Consider the following 16,846-nt stretch of genomic DNA (forward strand, 5'->3'; position numbering starts at 1 on the left):
AGGATGTAGGAATGCCCTAATCCTACCTTGAAAATCACCACCACCACTCTGTTCTAGGTTCCTAAAATAGCCAAATACACAGGGAGGAATAGCAAAAAAGAGTTGAAATACCACTAAGTGTTAGGCAGCCGAGACTCCTCCAATCCCAGTGCAGGGGTCTCTGCTAAAGCTGGCGTGAATCCTGAAGTTAGGCTCCAGATCATTTGTGGATGTTACTTATCAAGCATGTGGCTGTTATTACTAAATATGCCCAAGGTACAACAAACACAATTATGAAAAGAGAGAGCAGGACCTCTGGGACTTCTGGGAATCCGTCAACTCATGGAAGGGAGAGCAGCAGAGGGAAAGATGGATACTGAGGTGAGGTGAGCACGTTTGAGGAGCTACAAGGAGGAGGGAAGAATCAACATGATGACCACCCAGATCAACAGGCACTCAACTGCAGAACAGCGAGAATCACACGTGGTTGCCTGACTTTTCAACCTAGCAATGACCTTGCCTGCTGTCAGCTATAGCATGATGATGTCCTGACCCACAGACTAACAGTCCTCTGCATGGGGTGTAATGGGAAAGGTTGGAGAATAGAGCCCAGGGTCAGAGGTTGACCACCTCACAGTAGGAAAGGTACTGGAGGCTGCCCACCTTTTCCTATCAACTCTGTCTGTCTGTCTATCTCCTTCTCTCTCCTTCTGAAAAATCTATGGAATGCCTAAGGCTGTGAAAAGGGGCATACTCTAAGGGTTTAAGGGTACAGTCTGGACCAGATAGGTCTTCACTAACTGACAGGAATTTCTAGTATCTTATCAGCCACCCTTGGATTCCAGAACAGTCTGTCTGCCAGTTTCTTGCCCTTGGGATCTCTGGACAACATCTTTTTATGTCAAAATCCTCCTTCAGTCAGGCTTTGTGGTCAAGGCCGATAGCTGCCACCTTCACATTCCCACACATTCTTGGTTTCTTATTCACATTCCCATCAGTCATCCATTTCCAAGTCCCACTTTCAGTTTCTGTCCCATTGATCTGTTGGCCTAATTGCATCCTTCAACTCACCATAATGATTGCAATCACCACTTCCATTCTGTCATCAAAGTCATTATCATCACAAATGCAATTATTAGTAACCAGCTTTGAATACCCCCATGCTTTCAGAAATATTATCTACTTGGCATCACATGCTTGCCAGGTGTCAGTTCCAGTGAGAATGCAGCCAAAGACCCTGTAGAAAACTGAATGCATTCCATGTTATTCCCCTGCATGGGGTGGGGGGAGCACATGTGTACGTGTGCTTGTGTGTGTGTGTGCATGCACCCACGTGCATGTGTGTTTCGGAACTGAACGTGAGTTTAGTTGTAAAGAGGTGCTTATATCACCTTCTGATCTAAGGAGCTGTAGAAAAGATTTTGTTGGTGGATAGGTTTCCAACCATATCTTGTACCTGTAACAGAGCTTGGAGACTAGAAAATTCTTTGCCTGTATTTGTTATGTATGTATGTATATTATGTATGTATGTGTGTATGTATATATGTAACCACCCCCCTCCTCGGCAGCCTCCCATGTTTCCCAGTGCTCCCCCCCCAAAATGTTAATGCCCTACCCCTGGACCAGTGAAAGTGATATTCAAAAGGGACTTTGCAGATATGATTATATTATGGACCTTTGGATAGAGAAAGTGACTCTGATTATCTGGGCGAGCACACACAAGTCTTTAAAAATTACCTGTCCCCAGCCAGAATTACCTCTGGCTGGGGACAGAAATGTGGTAGATGTGGAAGTTAAATGTCTAAGGATAAGAAGGACTTGATGTGCCATTACTAGTTTGAGGACGGAGAGTGCTATGAGGCACACAGTGCAGACGGCCTTAACTGGCTGGGGCAGGCTCCCAGCTGACACCAGCAAGGAAGTGGACCTCAGTCCTCCAACCACAAAGGGCTGAATTCTGCCAACTACCTGAAGGAGCTTGGAAGCACTTTTCTTCCCAGAGTCTTCCAATAAAAAAAGCCCAGATGATTGACACCTTGATTTGGGCCTTGTGAAGCCCAGAACAGAGAAACCCGCCAAACTAATATGGGCTTCTGACCTACAGAGCAGTGAGATAATAAACTTGTGTTGTTTGAAGTTGTTTACTTTGTGGTCATTTGTTATGAAGTAACAGAAATACTAGTAAGGGAAGATGAATGCACTATATAATGATATTTGTGTCCCCTCACAAGGAGTTCAAGATCCTTCTGGACTGGTCTCTGACCCACCTTTCTAGTTCTGTTTCCTATTATGTTCTTGCATAAACTCCATGCCCCAGCTACAAAAGACATCCCACCTTCCATTGACCTGATGGCCCTATGTTCTTACCTGTGCTTTTTTTTTTATTGTGTTATGTTAGTCACCATACAATACATTGTTAGTTTTTGATGTAGTGTTCCAAGATTCGTTGTTTATGTATAACACCCAATACTCCTGTGCTTTTGTTACTAGAAGCTTAGATTGGGCCTTTCCCCTCCTTTCTGCTTAGAAACACTTTCCACAGTGTTATGGTGTCTAATGGATCTGGCAATGGACAGAGTTTCACAAGGCAAGCTATACAGCATGCATACGTATCTGGCCATCACAAATAAAAATAACTCCTTATTCAACAAGCACTTTTGGATACCTACTGTGTGCCTGAAGCTGAGTATAAGGCAGTGAACAGCTTTCTACTAAAAATATTATTGCTTGGCATTCCTTTTTCATAACATGTGACGTGATAATTTTTCCTTCAGTGATAATTGGGGGAACACTAGTTGAGAAAGAAAGAGCTATAAAAATGAAAAGCATTATAGATATAATTGACTCAGTTGATTATAACTCTTTTATTTTAAAAATGAAAAGAATTAGAGTGGAGAGTAAGGGATTTGCCTGTGGTCATGGTCATTGGGTCATTGTCAAATCCAACATTTAGATCCCTGGTCCTCAGACTTCAAGTCCAATTCTTTGATTCCTCCAAGCACATGTTTTTAAAAGTCACAAACAGGAGAACTCAAATAATCCAGAACTTTCAGGTATAATTGAGATCAGTGTTGAAAAACTCCCACACCAGTTTTCAGGTAGCAATAACTGCACCTTGGATAAATCTCATTGGCTACGATCCTGCCACTGTGCAAAGCCACCAGGTTTTAACAAGAGTAACAAAATACAAAATCCCCGTATGTGCTTAATACTGCAAAAATCCGCCTGTCTTTAATGATGTCTAGAGATAATCTCCCACAAATGTATAACAGAATTATTTTCCCTTCCAAAACAAAATCTTGACAATCAAAATTATACACAGCCTCCTTCATCTTCCAAAGCCATACATCATGGTGTTATTTTTTCTGTTAAAAATAAGGGAAATAAATTCTTTAAAATGCTCCTCATAGCAGATGGGGGAAAATGTAATGCAGTCGAGATAGTGGGCTCAAGCTTTCAGTAAGGTGTAAAGAAGCTCAAATAATAGAGGATGTTTAGCCCAGTGCTGAAACCCAAAAGTTCCTTTATAAAGCAAAGAGAAATTTGTAGGTGCAGATGAGCATGACAGCAGTGGAGTGCCATAGGCACCATTCCTCAGTATGGGCAAGACTTGAAGTCATGGTGGTGCTTGGCTTCATGAACCTCTCAGCCCGCCTACCATACTTAACAAAACGGGAGGGGCTGAGCTCTTGATTTTTTTTTTTTTTAATTCCTTTTATGGACATTGGGGAGGGTACGTGCTATCCCTTTTTAACCTTTAGTGAGGTGGGGATCCCCTGAGGAGCTCTTTGAAAGGTCAGGCCACAATGGTGGGTTGCAGTGTGAATCAGAATAGAACACATTCCCTTCAGCCAATCATATCACTGGGGAAACATTCAGCTGGTTTATTCAGGATAGAGCCTTTGAGGACATCTGGTTGCCCAGTAACCTTATTTTGGAGTGGTTGAGGAGGACGACTTTATCTGATCAGAAGGGTGGTTATCCTACTTTGTCTTTGGACCTGTTATCACTGGGTCCTCTTTGGGCTACTTCCCTTTTGGAATATTGTACTACTTGATATCAAGACTCACTGTAAAGCTGCAGTAATTGAGACAACTTGGACTAGACTCCAGGATAGACAAACAGGTCGCATATGAAGTGACTTGAGGTTTGACAAAGCACTGATGCAATTCGGTGAAAGCATATTTAATAAACAATGTAAAGTATTTGAAAAACCATATAGAAAAATTGAAACTTGAGTCTTACATTAGATCTTATATAAAAGTTTAATTCTAGGTGGACTAAAGATGTAAATGTGCAAAGACCTTGTTTCTAAAAAAAGTCACGTTTCTATGTATCAGGGGTTAGGGTGTGGAGATATCTTTGGGGGGAGACAGTTCAAGCCATTACAGTTTCTTTTCCTTTCTTTCTTTTTTTTGATTAAATGGTTATTCATTTATTTTTTACAATTTTTTTTATTGTGTTATGTTAGCCACCATACAATACATCATTAGTTTTTGAGGTAGTGTTCCAAGATTCATTGTTTACACGTAACACCCAGATCTCCATGCAATACATGCCCTTCTTAATATCCACCACCAGGCTTACCCGTTCCCCCACCCACCTCCCCTCTACAGTTTCTATGTGAACTCTGAGGCTCTTCAAAAATAGGTGCTCTTTGAGATTCTACCAAGAGGGCCATCATACAATCTTGAAGGAAAAGTGCTTGGTTACTTCTGTGTTCATTTCCAAGTTTTGTTTGTTGAAGTTTTTAAAAATAAAATACAGAAGAGTGCCCTCTCTTCGCTACCCCAACTCTATGCTTGATCCAACAGAGACTTGCTACACTATGAACCCAAGCATTCACCTCCTATAATCATTCATAAACCATAACTGGGAGATAGTTCTAGAAACCTTGAGCTGAACACGATGAACTTCTAACTCGTATATCCAAGCCTGAGTGTGTCTTTTATATAGATATCTCTTTCCATTTGGGCAGCAAGAAAGCCTCTGGGGCTTTGCCACCTTGGAGTTGGAGATTCTATCATTCAAAACACTGATTTACTCCCTTTCTTCACATTTTTTGGTAACCAAATGTTCTGTGTTTCAATTTTATTCTGACTTCTTTTTCTCTGCACACTCACGCAACAACTTTTATTGCCAGTTCTTCTTTGTAATCTCGCCAATGAAGTATCTTAAACATGATGGGACTGAATTTTTAGGGCATTAGACTTAATAAACAGGTCATTACCACTATTTACTAACCTGGACTCATTAACGGAGCTCCTTGCTTTTCACCTTGCCACAACATAATGAGGCTATTAATTAAAGCAAGAGACATAAGTGCTCTGGGTTTCCTTTAATGTCATCTGGGGAGATGACTAGGTCTTTGGTCATAATTCTGTTAAATGTTTCCAAGGGGATACATTTAAATCACTGTGAAATGATATTTCCTTTCAACATGAACTTGGTTTTCTCTTCAACTGGGTTATTTTTAGGTCCCCAAAATTCCCAGTTGTAATCCACCCAGTGCCTGATTCAGTTAAGCAGTGGGGGTAGGGAGCTATACCACTTAAAAGCATAGGCTGGAGTCAGACTGCCTGGGTTTAAATTCTGGCTCTGCTACTTACTGTGTACATTTTGCAAGTTATTTAATCTTTCTTTGCCTTGGTTTTTTCATCTGGATAAGTGTGAGGATTAAATTAATTCGTACATGTAAAATGCTTAGGACAGTATTCTGGCACATAGTGAGTTTTTCATATGTATGAGAAGCTATTTTTATTCATTTAATCTTGAGAAATAGCTTTTGGCATCTTCTGTGTGTAAGGCACAGTTTGGTACTATGCATTTTCTAGGATAGGGTTATAGGTTCAACTGTCTCACAAAATTCACATGTTGAAGTCCTAAGCCCAGTACCTCAGTGTGATCTTATTTGGAGATAGGATCTTTCTAGAGTTAAAGTGAAGTCATTAGGATGGACCCTAATGCAGTGTGAGTGCTGTCCTTATAAAAAGGGTGTCTTTGGATACAGAGACATGTACAGAAGGAAGATGGTGTGATGAGAGGGAGAAGGTGGCCATCTACGAGTCGAGGGGAGAAACCTGAAACAGATATTTTCCTCACAGCCCTCAAAAGGAACCAATCCTACCAGCACCTTATTTTTGGACTTCTAACCTCCAGAACTATGGGAAAAGAAATTGTTGCTGTTTAAGCCACCTAGTGGTATATTTGTTACCTTAGGAAACTTAGATGGTTATAATAGCATGGAATCACTGTCCCCAAGGAGTGTATAGTCTGGTAGGAGGGATGTATTCCATAGGGCTTTGGTCAAAAGCAACAGAAATTCAGCAGATCTTGCTTAAACAAGTAAAAAGGCAAAAAGATGACTTACAAAGATACAGAGGTATTGCCTAAAACCCAGGGGTAGGATTGTAGCTGGCACATAAACATCAAGAGTACTCCTCATCTCTTGCCTCTACTCCTCCTCTCTTAGTGACTGTGATATTTCTCCCTCCACCCCCTTATTTTCTGTACTTTCCCAATCCAGATGGCAGGAAACATGGTCTTTAATTATACTTAGGTTTTATGTATTAAATCCAGCCCAGAAAGAAATTACATGAATCACTCAGCAGTTTCAAATTCTAATACCAGGGCACCTTATTTCCACACCCTGGGTCAGGTGCCAACCCCATCAGCTGTGACGGTGAGAGCAGTATTTCAGTGCATAGACATGGTTCCTATACTGTAACCATGTAGGTGGATAAAGGGGAGGGGCCATGACCAAAAGAGGAAGCAATGGGCAGATGATGAGGAGGACTCCATTAATTGGGTTACACGATTACTAGCTGTGATGTTTTACCACTGCATAACCTGAAGCTGAAGAAATGTAGGGAAAATGTTATATTGAACAGCCTCGTGTAGTCCTGAAGCTGGAGTGGCTTCTTCTGCTTTCAAGGAACTAGAAATTAGTAGTGGTTAAAAGCATAGGTCCTTGAATCAGAGACAGGTGGGTTTCGATCTAACTTTGCCTTTTATTAATTATGTGGCCTTGGACATGACAACATGCCTCTGCACCTCAGATTTCTCAGGTTTCAGAAAGGAAAGTAAATAATATTACCAACTTCCTAAGTTTCAGGAGAGGCATAAATGTGTACTTGGCACATAAAGAACCCAATAAATGTTAGTCGTTTTTAGCATCGTTAGTTTTTGATGAATCCTTTTGTGTTTTGCTTTCTCCTTCAGGCTGAATTCTCAGAGTTGAACCTAGCTGCCTATGTTACTGGGGGCTGTATGGTGGACATGCAAGTCATGAGAAATGGGACCAAGGTTGTGAGGTAAGGAGGACTGAGAATCAGAAAGCCTTCATTCAAGAGGCACGTGTGAGATACCTCACAGAGCTAACCCCTCTGTCAGCTGCCTCTGACCTGACTTCTGCACTACATGTACTCTCATGTACCGAGTATTACTTCCAAAGAGTTCTAGGTGCTACTGCTATAGGAATGACTAGCAACACAAATAATTGAGGGAAACAGTGGTGGTGGGCTGGAATGAGCGCTGGGCTTGCAGAGAAGAGACTGGATTCCATTTCTGGCTTTGTGACTCTATTCAGGTGTATTATTTGGTCTCTTTTACCCTCTGATTCCCATCTGCAGCATGATTGCAGCACCACAAGTAACAGCATGGATGTGAGATCGCCCTGTTCATTCTAAAGAGCTGTACAAATGTAAGGGTTTATTAGAATGAGCTATGGCCTGTTTCCAGCATATGGCAGACTAAATGTTCAAAGAATCCCCTCCCAGGACATCAAACCTTAAAGTACTGGATATGCCATTTTCCAGAGAGTCAGTTTATAATGTATGTTGAGCTTGAGGTGGAGTGAGAAAATTCTTCAGAAGCCCAGAAAAGTCAAGAAAGCACAAATCCACAGAAGAGATAAAGAGTTATATTAATATATTTCTACCTGTATTTCTAATATTAATATATTAAGCAACCAGAATAATACAGACCAGGTCTCATGAGGGTTTAGCTGGGGAAGAAATAGGATTCAGATTTGGGGAAGTAAAACAGGAAGAACTTTGAGGAAGAGGTGGCACTGGTTCTAACCTTTATCAGTGGTGGAATATGGGTATTCTATGCATCGTAAGGGGAGGAAGCAGTCTTTGTAAATGCAGACAGGCAAAAAAAGAGACCCTGCTTGGGTATTTATGATAATTCAACTAATTCAGTCATCATTAACTGAGAGCCTACCATGTGCCAAGAAAGACATTATGTGGCTTTCCATTTCTAATAATCTTGGGCTAGATTATCTGGACCAACATTTCCATGGAAAACAATTTAAAAAACTGGTTTTAAATAGTATCATCTCTAAAGCCTTCAAAGAATTGGCAAGTCATTAAGGTATTACCAAGAAGAGAATGATGGGGAAAAGGAAACTCAGAGAGATGAATGTGTACAAGTTATATTTTTCTATGAAATTTGCTAAGTCTGGCAAATTTGAAAACTGGTTTTGATAGCTTATCAGGAACAATGGCAGTAGAAATCAATGTCCACTCAAGGTGGAGAGCGTAATGATAGGCCCTCCTCACAATAAGCTGAGACCCAGAAGGACCACATCTTCAAGGTAAATGTGAATTATAAGTACATGAGCCCTTACAAGTAATTGCAGCTTAAACTGCAGTTTGATTTTTCATCCAGGGAAACTTAAATTTGGTTTACAGTGATCCCAAACATGCCAGAAGTAAAAAACAAATCATATGTAGAGGAAGGCACTTTCATCTTAAGCTTCAAATAATTTTTTTGTACAATAGCTAGCACAGAGTCCGAGATAACCAGGCATAGACACCATGAATGAGAAGAAACAGAAACAATAGACAACAGAAAGAGACCTGAAGGACATCAGATACTGGACTAATCAAACAGCAATTCTTCCCCCCCCCCCCCGGATATCATTGTTTGGGGGGGGGGGTTGGTATTTTTCTTTATTAAAAACTTTTTTTTAATTAACACATAATGTATTATTTATTTCTGGGGTACAGGTTTGTGGTTCATGAGTCTTACACAATTCACAGCACTCACCATAGCACATACTCTCCCCATCAAACAGCAATTCTTTAAAAAAAAAAAGTTATTAAGTTGAAAAAAATCAGGTTTGAAGATATCTTCCAGAAATAGAAAACAATAACAATAAAAAGTGACACAGCCAATTTTTTTTAAGATTTTATTTATTTATTTGAGAGAGAGAGAGAGCGTGAAAGGGGAGAGGTCAGAGGGAGAAGCAGGCTCTCCACCGAGCAGGGAGCCCAATGTGGGACTCAATTCCGGGACTCCAGAATCTTGAGCTGAGCCGGAGGCAGTCGTCCAACCAACTGAGACACCCAGGCACCTGACACAGCCAATTAAAAAAAAAAAAAAAAAATCAAATACAACTTCTAGAAATGAAAACTACACTAATCAATCACTAATTATGGGATGTGTTGTGTTTAGCAATATATGACACACCATTGAAAAGGCACTAATAAGTGAAAATAGAGCTGAAGAAATTATCCTAATGAAGCACAGAGAGGAAAAGAAGAAATGCAAAAGAGTTGATTAGATTTTGTGAGAAAGTCTCTCATTTAAACAGAATCCCAGAGGCGCCTGGATGGCTCAGTGGGTTAAATCCTCTGCCTTTGGCTCAGGTCATGATCTCAGTCAGGGTCCTGGGATAATCTCAGGGTCCTGCTCATGTCAGGCTCTCTGCTCAGCGGGGAGCCTGCTTCCTCCTCTCTCTCTCTCTGCCTACTTGTGATCTGTCAAATAAATAAATAAAAATCTTTAATAAAATAAATAAATAAAGTAAACAGAATCCCACAAAAAGAATGGAGCAGAGGCAGTCTTTTAAGAAATGATGGTTGAGAACCTTTCAGAGGGATACCAAACCACCAAAACCAGAAGCTTACTACTTTTCAGGGATCAATAAAAAGAATTATATACTGACACACAATAGTGTAAGTGCAGAAGGATGAAGAAAAGCATTAAAAACAGCCAGAGAGGAAAAGGGCAGATTACTTTATTAGAGTAACTGACAGCTCCCAGGCAGCAGCAGTAGAACAACAGCTTCAGGTGGCCAAAAGAAAATAATCGCCAAGCTCTTCTATCTTCAGAGAAATATTTTTTATGAATAAAGGCAAAATAAAAACATTTACAAAGAGAATACTCTCACTAAGGAAGATTATAAAGAACCTGCTTTCAGCAAAAAGAAAATGATCCCAGAATAACAGAGCTACAAGTAGATGTATACAGCAAAGAAGGTAGTAAATGTAAATAAATATTGTCTATAAATAATAATAATAATGTCTTACAGATTTAGAAAATACACAAAGAATTAAAATACATGACAGGAAGATAGTATGGGCTGAGAGGAAATGGAATTAAGGTGTTCTGAGGCCCTTGTATTGTTAGGGAGGTAAATAATGTATCAATTAACAACAGGCTGTGAAAAGTCATAGATGAGGGCAACTGGGTGGCTTTCTAATCATTAAGTGTCTGCCTTTGTCATGTCAGGGTCCTGGGATCGAGCCCTGCATTGGGTTCTCTGTTCAGCAGGAAGTATGCTTCTCCCTCTCCCACTCCCACTGCTTGTATTCCCTCTGTGTGTGTGTGTGTGTCTCTCTCTGTCAAATAAGTAAATAAAATCTTAAAAAAAAAAAAAAGTCATAGATGCATGATGTAATTGCCAGTAATTTAAGTGATTACTTAAAATAAAGAAAAGAATGTAGTAAAACTTAAAAGCTATAAGAGAGGGAGGAGCACCTGGGTGGCTCAGTCGGTTGTGTCTGACTCTTGATTTCAGCTCAGGTCATGATCTCAGGGTGGTGGGATTGGGCCCTGCACTGGGCTCTGGCTCAGCATGGAGTCAGATTGTCCCTCTCCCTTTATTCCTCTCTCACCCCACCCCCTGCTCTCTCTCAAACTAACAAATAAAATATATATATATATTTCAAAGCTACAAGAGAGAGAATAGAAGAAATAGTAAAAGAGGACATTAAAGAGAAAAAAACCAACATGGAATATGTATTACAACTAAAATAAGATGGTGGATTTAAATCAAAATATATAAGCAAACTGATTATTATTCTAAATGGCCTGTATAGCAGTGCTATAAGTACTGCTATACAGGCCATTTAGATTTAAAGTATTTAAAATTTGCTATACAAGTTGGTAAATAGCTTCTGCCCTCAACCTGATTATCTTCAGCTACACTTACCCCATGGATGGGCAGACAATTGGACTGCTCTTTTGTCCCCCAGTTCACCACATTGCTGTCCCCCAGCTCATATCCTTGTTCTTCCCATGGTCAGAGGATGCCCAAACATTATAGGGAAGGCACACGCTTGGAAGCAGTGGTGGAACCCCAGAAAGAACATTCCTGATTTCCTCTGTAAAGGCTGTAAATGCCTGTGAGTCCACTGGAGTCGCCCTCTCATGGTCACTTGTGAGAACTACAACCTCCATAAAGTACCCTCTAAGTTGTTAAATATTATCACCAATATATATCATTAATTGCATTAAATGTAAAAGGACTGAATGCTCTAGCTTATAGAGCATCTACATTAAAAACTTTTAAAGTAGTTTTTTTTAAAATCCAGCTATATTCCATTCACGGTACTCATCTAAAACATAAGAGTATAGGAAGTTTGGAAGTTAAAGGATGGAAATACACACACACACACACATATACACATTTAACTGGTCAAAAGAAAGCCAGCTGATGTAGCTGTACTAATATTAGGTGAAAAGTGCTACTAGGGCAAAGGAAGTAATTTATTATCATTAAGATAAGAAAGAGACACTAATTTTAAATTTATGAGCATCAAACAAAAATGCCTCAAACTATACTTCAGAAACTATCAGATTTATTTGTGCTTATTTATACCCTGCTTCCTTATCTGGAAAAGGAACTGAATTGTCTTATTTTGTAATACATAAAAATGAGAACATGCATCCTATTAGTTCTCAAATTTGGCTATAGATTAGAATCACCTGGGAAATGTTTTAAAATCCTGATGGCCAAGGAATATGCCGGACCAACTTCACTAGAATCTCTGAAGGTAGGATTTGGACCTCTGTGTAGTTTTAATGCTCCCTAGGTAATTCCAATGGGCAGCCTGATGGAGAACCTCCCCAAACAGCTCTCACATTGGCCCTGCACCCTGGCTGAGTCAGCTGGGGCCGGGTGTGTTTCCTGACACAGAGACACAGGGAAAAATGCCATGTGATGATGAAAGCAGATTAAAGCAATGTGTCTATAAGCCAAGGAATGCCAGTGATTGCTGTCAATCACTGTAAGTGAGGAGAGAGACATGGAACAAAATGGAACAGATTCTCTTTCAGCCCTCAGAAGAAACCAATCCTGCCAACGCTTTGATTTCAGATTTTTAGCCCAGAACTGTGAAAGAATACTTTTCTGTCATTTTAAGCCATCCAATTTGTGGTACTGTCTTTAGGCAGCTCTAGAAAACTAATTTAGTAGTGATTTTCACATTTTAAATGCATATCCACCCCCTAAAGATCTTGACAAAATGCTGATTCTCATTCATTAGGTCTTTAGGTAGGACCTCAGATTCTAAATTACCTACAGTCTCCCAGATGAAACCAATACTGCCAGACCTGCAGCCTCAGTTTGAGCAGCATGGGTTTGGACTAGTTTCCAGATGCTGCTGCTGCTGCTGGTAGAAGACCATACCTTGAGTAGCCAGAGCTGTGAGGGCAGTTGCCAATATGGCCAAAGCCCTGGGTTCAGGGCTCCGTGGAGCTGTTGAGGTTTATTCTGTCCATGCCTAGGATGGTGCTTACTGTCTCAGCTAAATAGCTTGCTTCGGCAACCACAGTTACAGACTTGGGAGAATGTGCACACAAACCAGGTAGCCCCAGCCCAACTCATGGTGTGTCTTGCAGTTAGGGAGTCCGTAAGAATCTTCCTCGGCCATGTAGTGCAGTTTCAAGCCCTAACTGTGGTCTCCCAAAGTAGAATGTTGAACAGTGAGTGCCCTTGCCCTGCAATATATGCCTTCAAAGAGAATTAGGTGTTGCATTGAAAATGCCTTTAATCACTTCCAAGTGTGCAGTATGAGCAAGGCCTACATCTTCTGAAGTGATGTTCATAGGAAGTACCTTCAGAAAAGTTGGCCAGGATGGGTGGTAGAGCAGACCACAGCTGGTTTTCTCCAGCATCCGTTCTTTCTTCTTAGGGGAACAGCACTTAGATTTTCCATCTGGGTGACCCCTCCCCAACTTACAGTCTGTGTGGTGTCTAGAGCTGATGTCAGCTGGTGTCAGACTGAATCAGAATATTGCAGTGGGATCCAAGCCAAGCCAGTGAGGAAACCATAGTGATACTTTTACTGGAACCCTTGGGTGGGAGACACGTGTGTATTTTGCTGGGGCTGCTGAGCTGCCGGGATGGATATGTGGAGCTGCTGGTGGCCATCTCTTTTTTCCCTTGAGGGAAGGCTTTGCTGAGGTTGAAGCCAAGCAAAGGAAAATACAGCCAAGGGAGAGACAGAGAGTGAATGACCCAATGATGTTATTCAAGGCCCTGGATCCAGATTCATCTCCAAACCTTAGCCAAAAAATCCCTTTTTGATTAAGCCAGCTTGAATTACACATACAAAATTCATGAATTTTTATTTATTTAGCAAACACTTTATAGCACTTCCTACGTGCTAGGCACTATTCCAGGCGTTTAGCATGTATTGACTCATTTCATCCTTTCAGCAACTCTATAAGGTATGTACTATTATAATCCAGATTTTCTAGATAAGAAGTCTGAAGCACCAATGAGTTGGGTAGTAGAATCAAGGCCTCCAGTTGCTAAGTGGCAAATCTAGTGTTTAAATCTAAGCAGTCTGATGACAGAGCTTGTGTGGGGCACCACTGCCCTGGACCAGCTGTTCAAAAAGGGGGAGACTGTTTCACAGAGCTGCTTAAAGAAGTGGAAAGTTTCTCCTTGTGAGCAATATGCTAAAGTACCACAGCCATTTGGTAGGAAAATATTGTGGGGATCCAAGCACCTGACTTTCAGGCAATGGGAATTTACTAAGATGAAAGGACATGAATTGGTAACATGAAAACATATGAAAATATACAGTTCATCAATAAAGTTTAAGTATTTGTTCAGATGCAGAATACTCTAATAATGTAATGGTAGTGTGTAAATCATTTTTAACTCTAGTAAAAGGTTAAAAGATAAAAGTATCTTTTTAAACAAAAGTATTATGTCTTTTAAATAGCTATAGAACTATAAAGTAACTATAGCTATAATCATCTGTTAATGAATACATAATATAAAAAGATATGAATTGCGACATCAAAAACATAAAATGTTGGAAGGGGGAAGTAAAAGAGAATATGTGATCAAAGTTAAGTAGTTATCAGCTTAAAATAGACTGTTATTACTATAAGATGTTTTATATAAGCCTCAAGGTAATCATAAAGTAAAAACCTATAGTAGATGCACAAAACAGAAAAAGAAAGGATTCAAAGCATACCACTACAGAATATTATCAGATCACAAAGGGACACAGCAAGAGAAAAAAAGAACTACAAATCAGCCAGAGAACAGCTAACAAAATAGCAATAATAAGTCCTTACCTATTAATCACTACTTTAAAAGTAAATGGGGTGGCGCCTGGGTGGCTCAGTTGGTTAAGTGACTGCCTTCAGCTCAGATCATGATCTTGGGGTCCTGGGATCAAGCCCTACATCAGGCTCCCTGATCAGCAGGGAGCCTGATGTAGGGCTTGATCCCAGGACCCCAAGATCATTCCCCTGCTCAGCAGGGAGCCTGCTTCTCCCTCTCCCTGTGCTTCTGCCCCTGCCTGTGCTTTCTCTCTTGCTATCTCTCTGTCAAATAAATAAATAAAATCTTTAAAAAATAAGAAATAAAATAAATGGATTAAATTCCCCAATCAAAAGACACAGAGTGGCTGACTGGTTTAAAAAAACAAAAAACAAAAAGCAAACAAACAAACAACAAAAAAAACAAGATCCAGCAATATGCCACCTGCAGGAGACTTTAAATAAGCAGTTATTTTAAAGACGCACATAGGCTAAAAATGAAGGAATGGAAAAGGCTATTCCATGCTAATGGAAACCGACAGAGAGCAAGGTCACTATACTTACATCAGACAGAATAGACTTTAAGTCAAAAACTGTAACAAGAAACAACAAAGGGCATTGTATAATGACAAAGGGGTCAGTTCATCAAGAGGATATGGTGATTGTAATTCCAACATCAGAGCACCTAAATATATAAAGCAAGTATTAACAAGTCTGAAGGAAGAAATAAACAGCAATAGATTAATAGTAGAGAACTTGAGTATTCACTTTTAACAATGGTTACATCATTGAGACAGAAAATCAGTAAACTAACATTGGACTTCAGATGCACTTTAGGTCAGATGGACCTAACAGAGACACACATACACAGAACACCACATCCAATTGCAACAAAATACAAGTGCACAAGAAATATTCTCCAGGATAGATTATATGATAAGTTATAAAATAAATTTTAGCAATTTTAAGAAGATTTAAGTAATAACAAGTATCTTTTTGGACCACAGTTGTATGAAACTAGAAAAAAATTAACAGGAGTAAAACTAAAAAATTTCTGCACAGCAAAGGAAACAGTCAACAAAATGAAAATACAATGTTGAGAATGGGGGAAATATTTGTGAACCACCTATCTGATAAGGGATTAATATCCAAATATATAAGGAACCCCTATAACTCAAGAACAAAAGACCAAGTATCAGATTTTTTTAATGGGCAAAGGACCTGAGTAGACATTTTTCCAAAGAAAACATACAAATATTCAACCAGCACATGAAAAGATGCTCAACATCACTAATCAGGGAATTGCAAATCAAAACTATAATGCAACTACTATGCAACTAATAAATCATTGAGCACTACATCAAAAGCTAATATGTTGGCTAATTAAACTTAATAAAAAAATCAAAACTAGGGTGATATATCCTTTTCACCTGTTAGGATGGCTATTAACAAAAAGGCAAAAGATAGCAAGTGTTGGTGAGGATGTGGGAACAAGGGAATGCAAATTGGTGCAATCACTGTGGAAAACAGTATGAAGGTTAAATTTTTAATAAAAAAAAAAGTTAAAAATAGAGCTATCATATGATTCAGTAATCCCACTTCTGGGTATATCTCCAAAGAAAATAAAATCACTATTTTGAAGAGATATCTATACTCCCATATTGCAGCATTATTCACAGTTGCCAAGATGTGGAAACACCTGCTTATTTGTCAGTGGGAGAATGGGTAAAGAAAATGTGGTGTATATATATATATATTTTTTTACTTTATATATATTATATATATATATAATGGAATATTATTCAGCCTTATAAAAAGCAAGAAACCTGCCATTAGCAATATCATGGATAAAACTGGAAGACATTATGCTAAGTGAATTAAGCCAGACACACAAGGCAAAATACATATGATCTTTCTTGTATGTGGAATCTGAAAAAGCTGAACTCATAGCAACAAAGAATAGAATGGTAATTATTAGGGGCTGGCAGATTTGGGGGAATGGGAAGACATTAGTCAGAGGGTACACACTTATAAGATGAGTAAATTCTGGGGAATGTACAGTATAGTGACTGTAGTCGATGATAATGTATTATATACTTGAAATTTGCTGACAGAGATTTCAAGTGCTCTTAGCAGGAAGGAAAATGGTTAACTAGTTTGGTGGTGGATATGTTAATTAACTTGGCTGTTGTAATCATTTCATAACATAAGCATATATCAAAACATGTTGTATACCTTAAATATATGCAGTTTTTATTGGTCAGTCACCCCAATAAGGCTGGGGAAAAAG

The 16,846-nt window shown here is 39.5% G+C and overlaps 1 protein-coding gene across 2 annotated transcripts in view; it reads left to right on the plus strand.

The window, feature by feature from the left end:
- Positions 1-16,846, plus strand: part of SYN3 (synapsin III) — a 453,479-nt gene that overhangs the window by 79,446 nt on the left and 357,187 nt on the right. For both annotated transcript variants that reach the window (XM_059402159.1, XM_059402161.1), the window contains exon 4: positions 7,201-7,292. In XM_059402159.1, coding sequence (XP_059258142.1) covers positions 7,201-7,292 — 92 coding nt within the window. The remainder of the gene's footprint in view (positions 1-7,200; positions 7,293-16,846) is intronic.

The sequence above is a fragment of the Mustela nigripes genome, chromosome 6 (assembly GCF_022355385.1).
Source record: "Mustela nigripes isolate SB6536 chromosome 6, MUSNIG.SB6536, whole genome shotgun sequence".
Taxonomy (NCBI): domain Eukaryota; kingdom Metazoa; phylum Chordata; class Mammalia; order Carnivora; family Mustelidae; genus Mustela; species Mustela nigripes.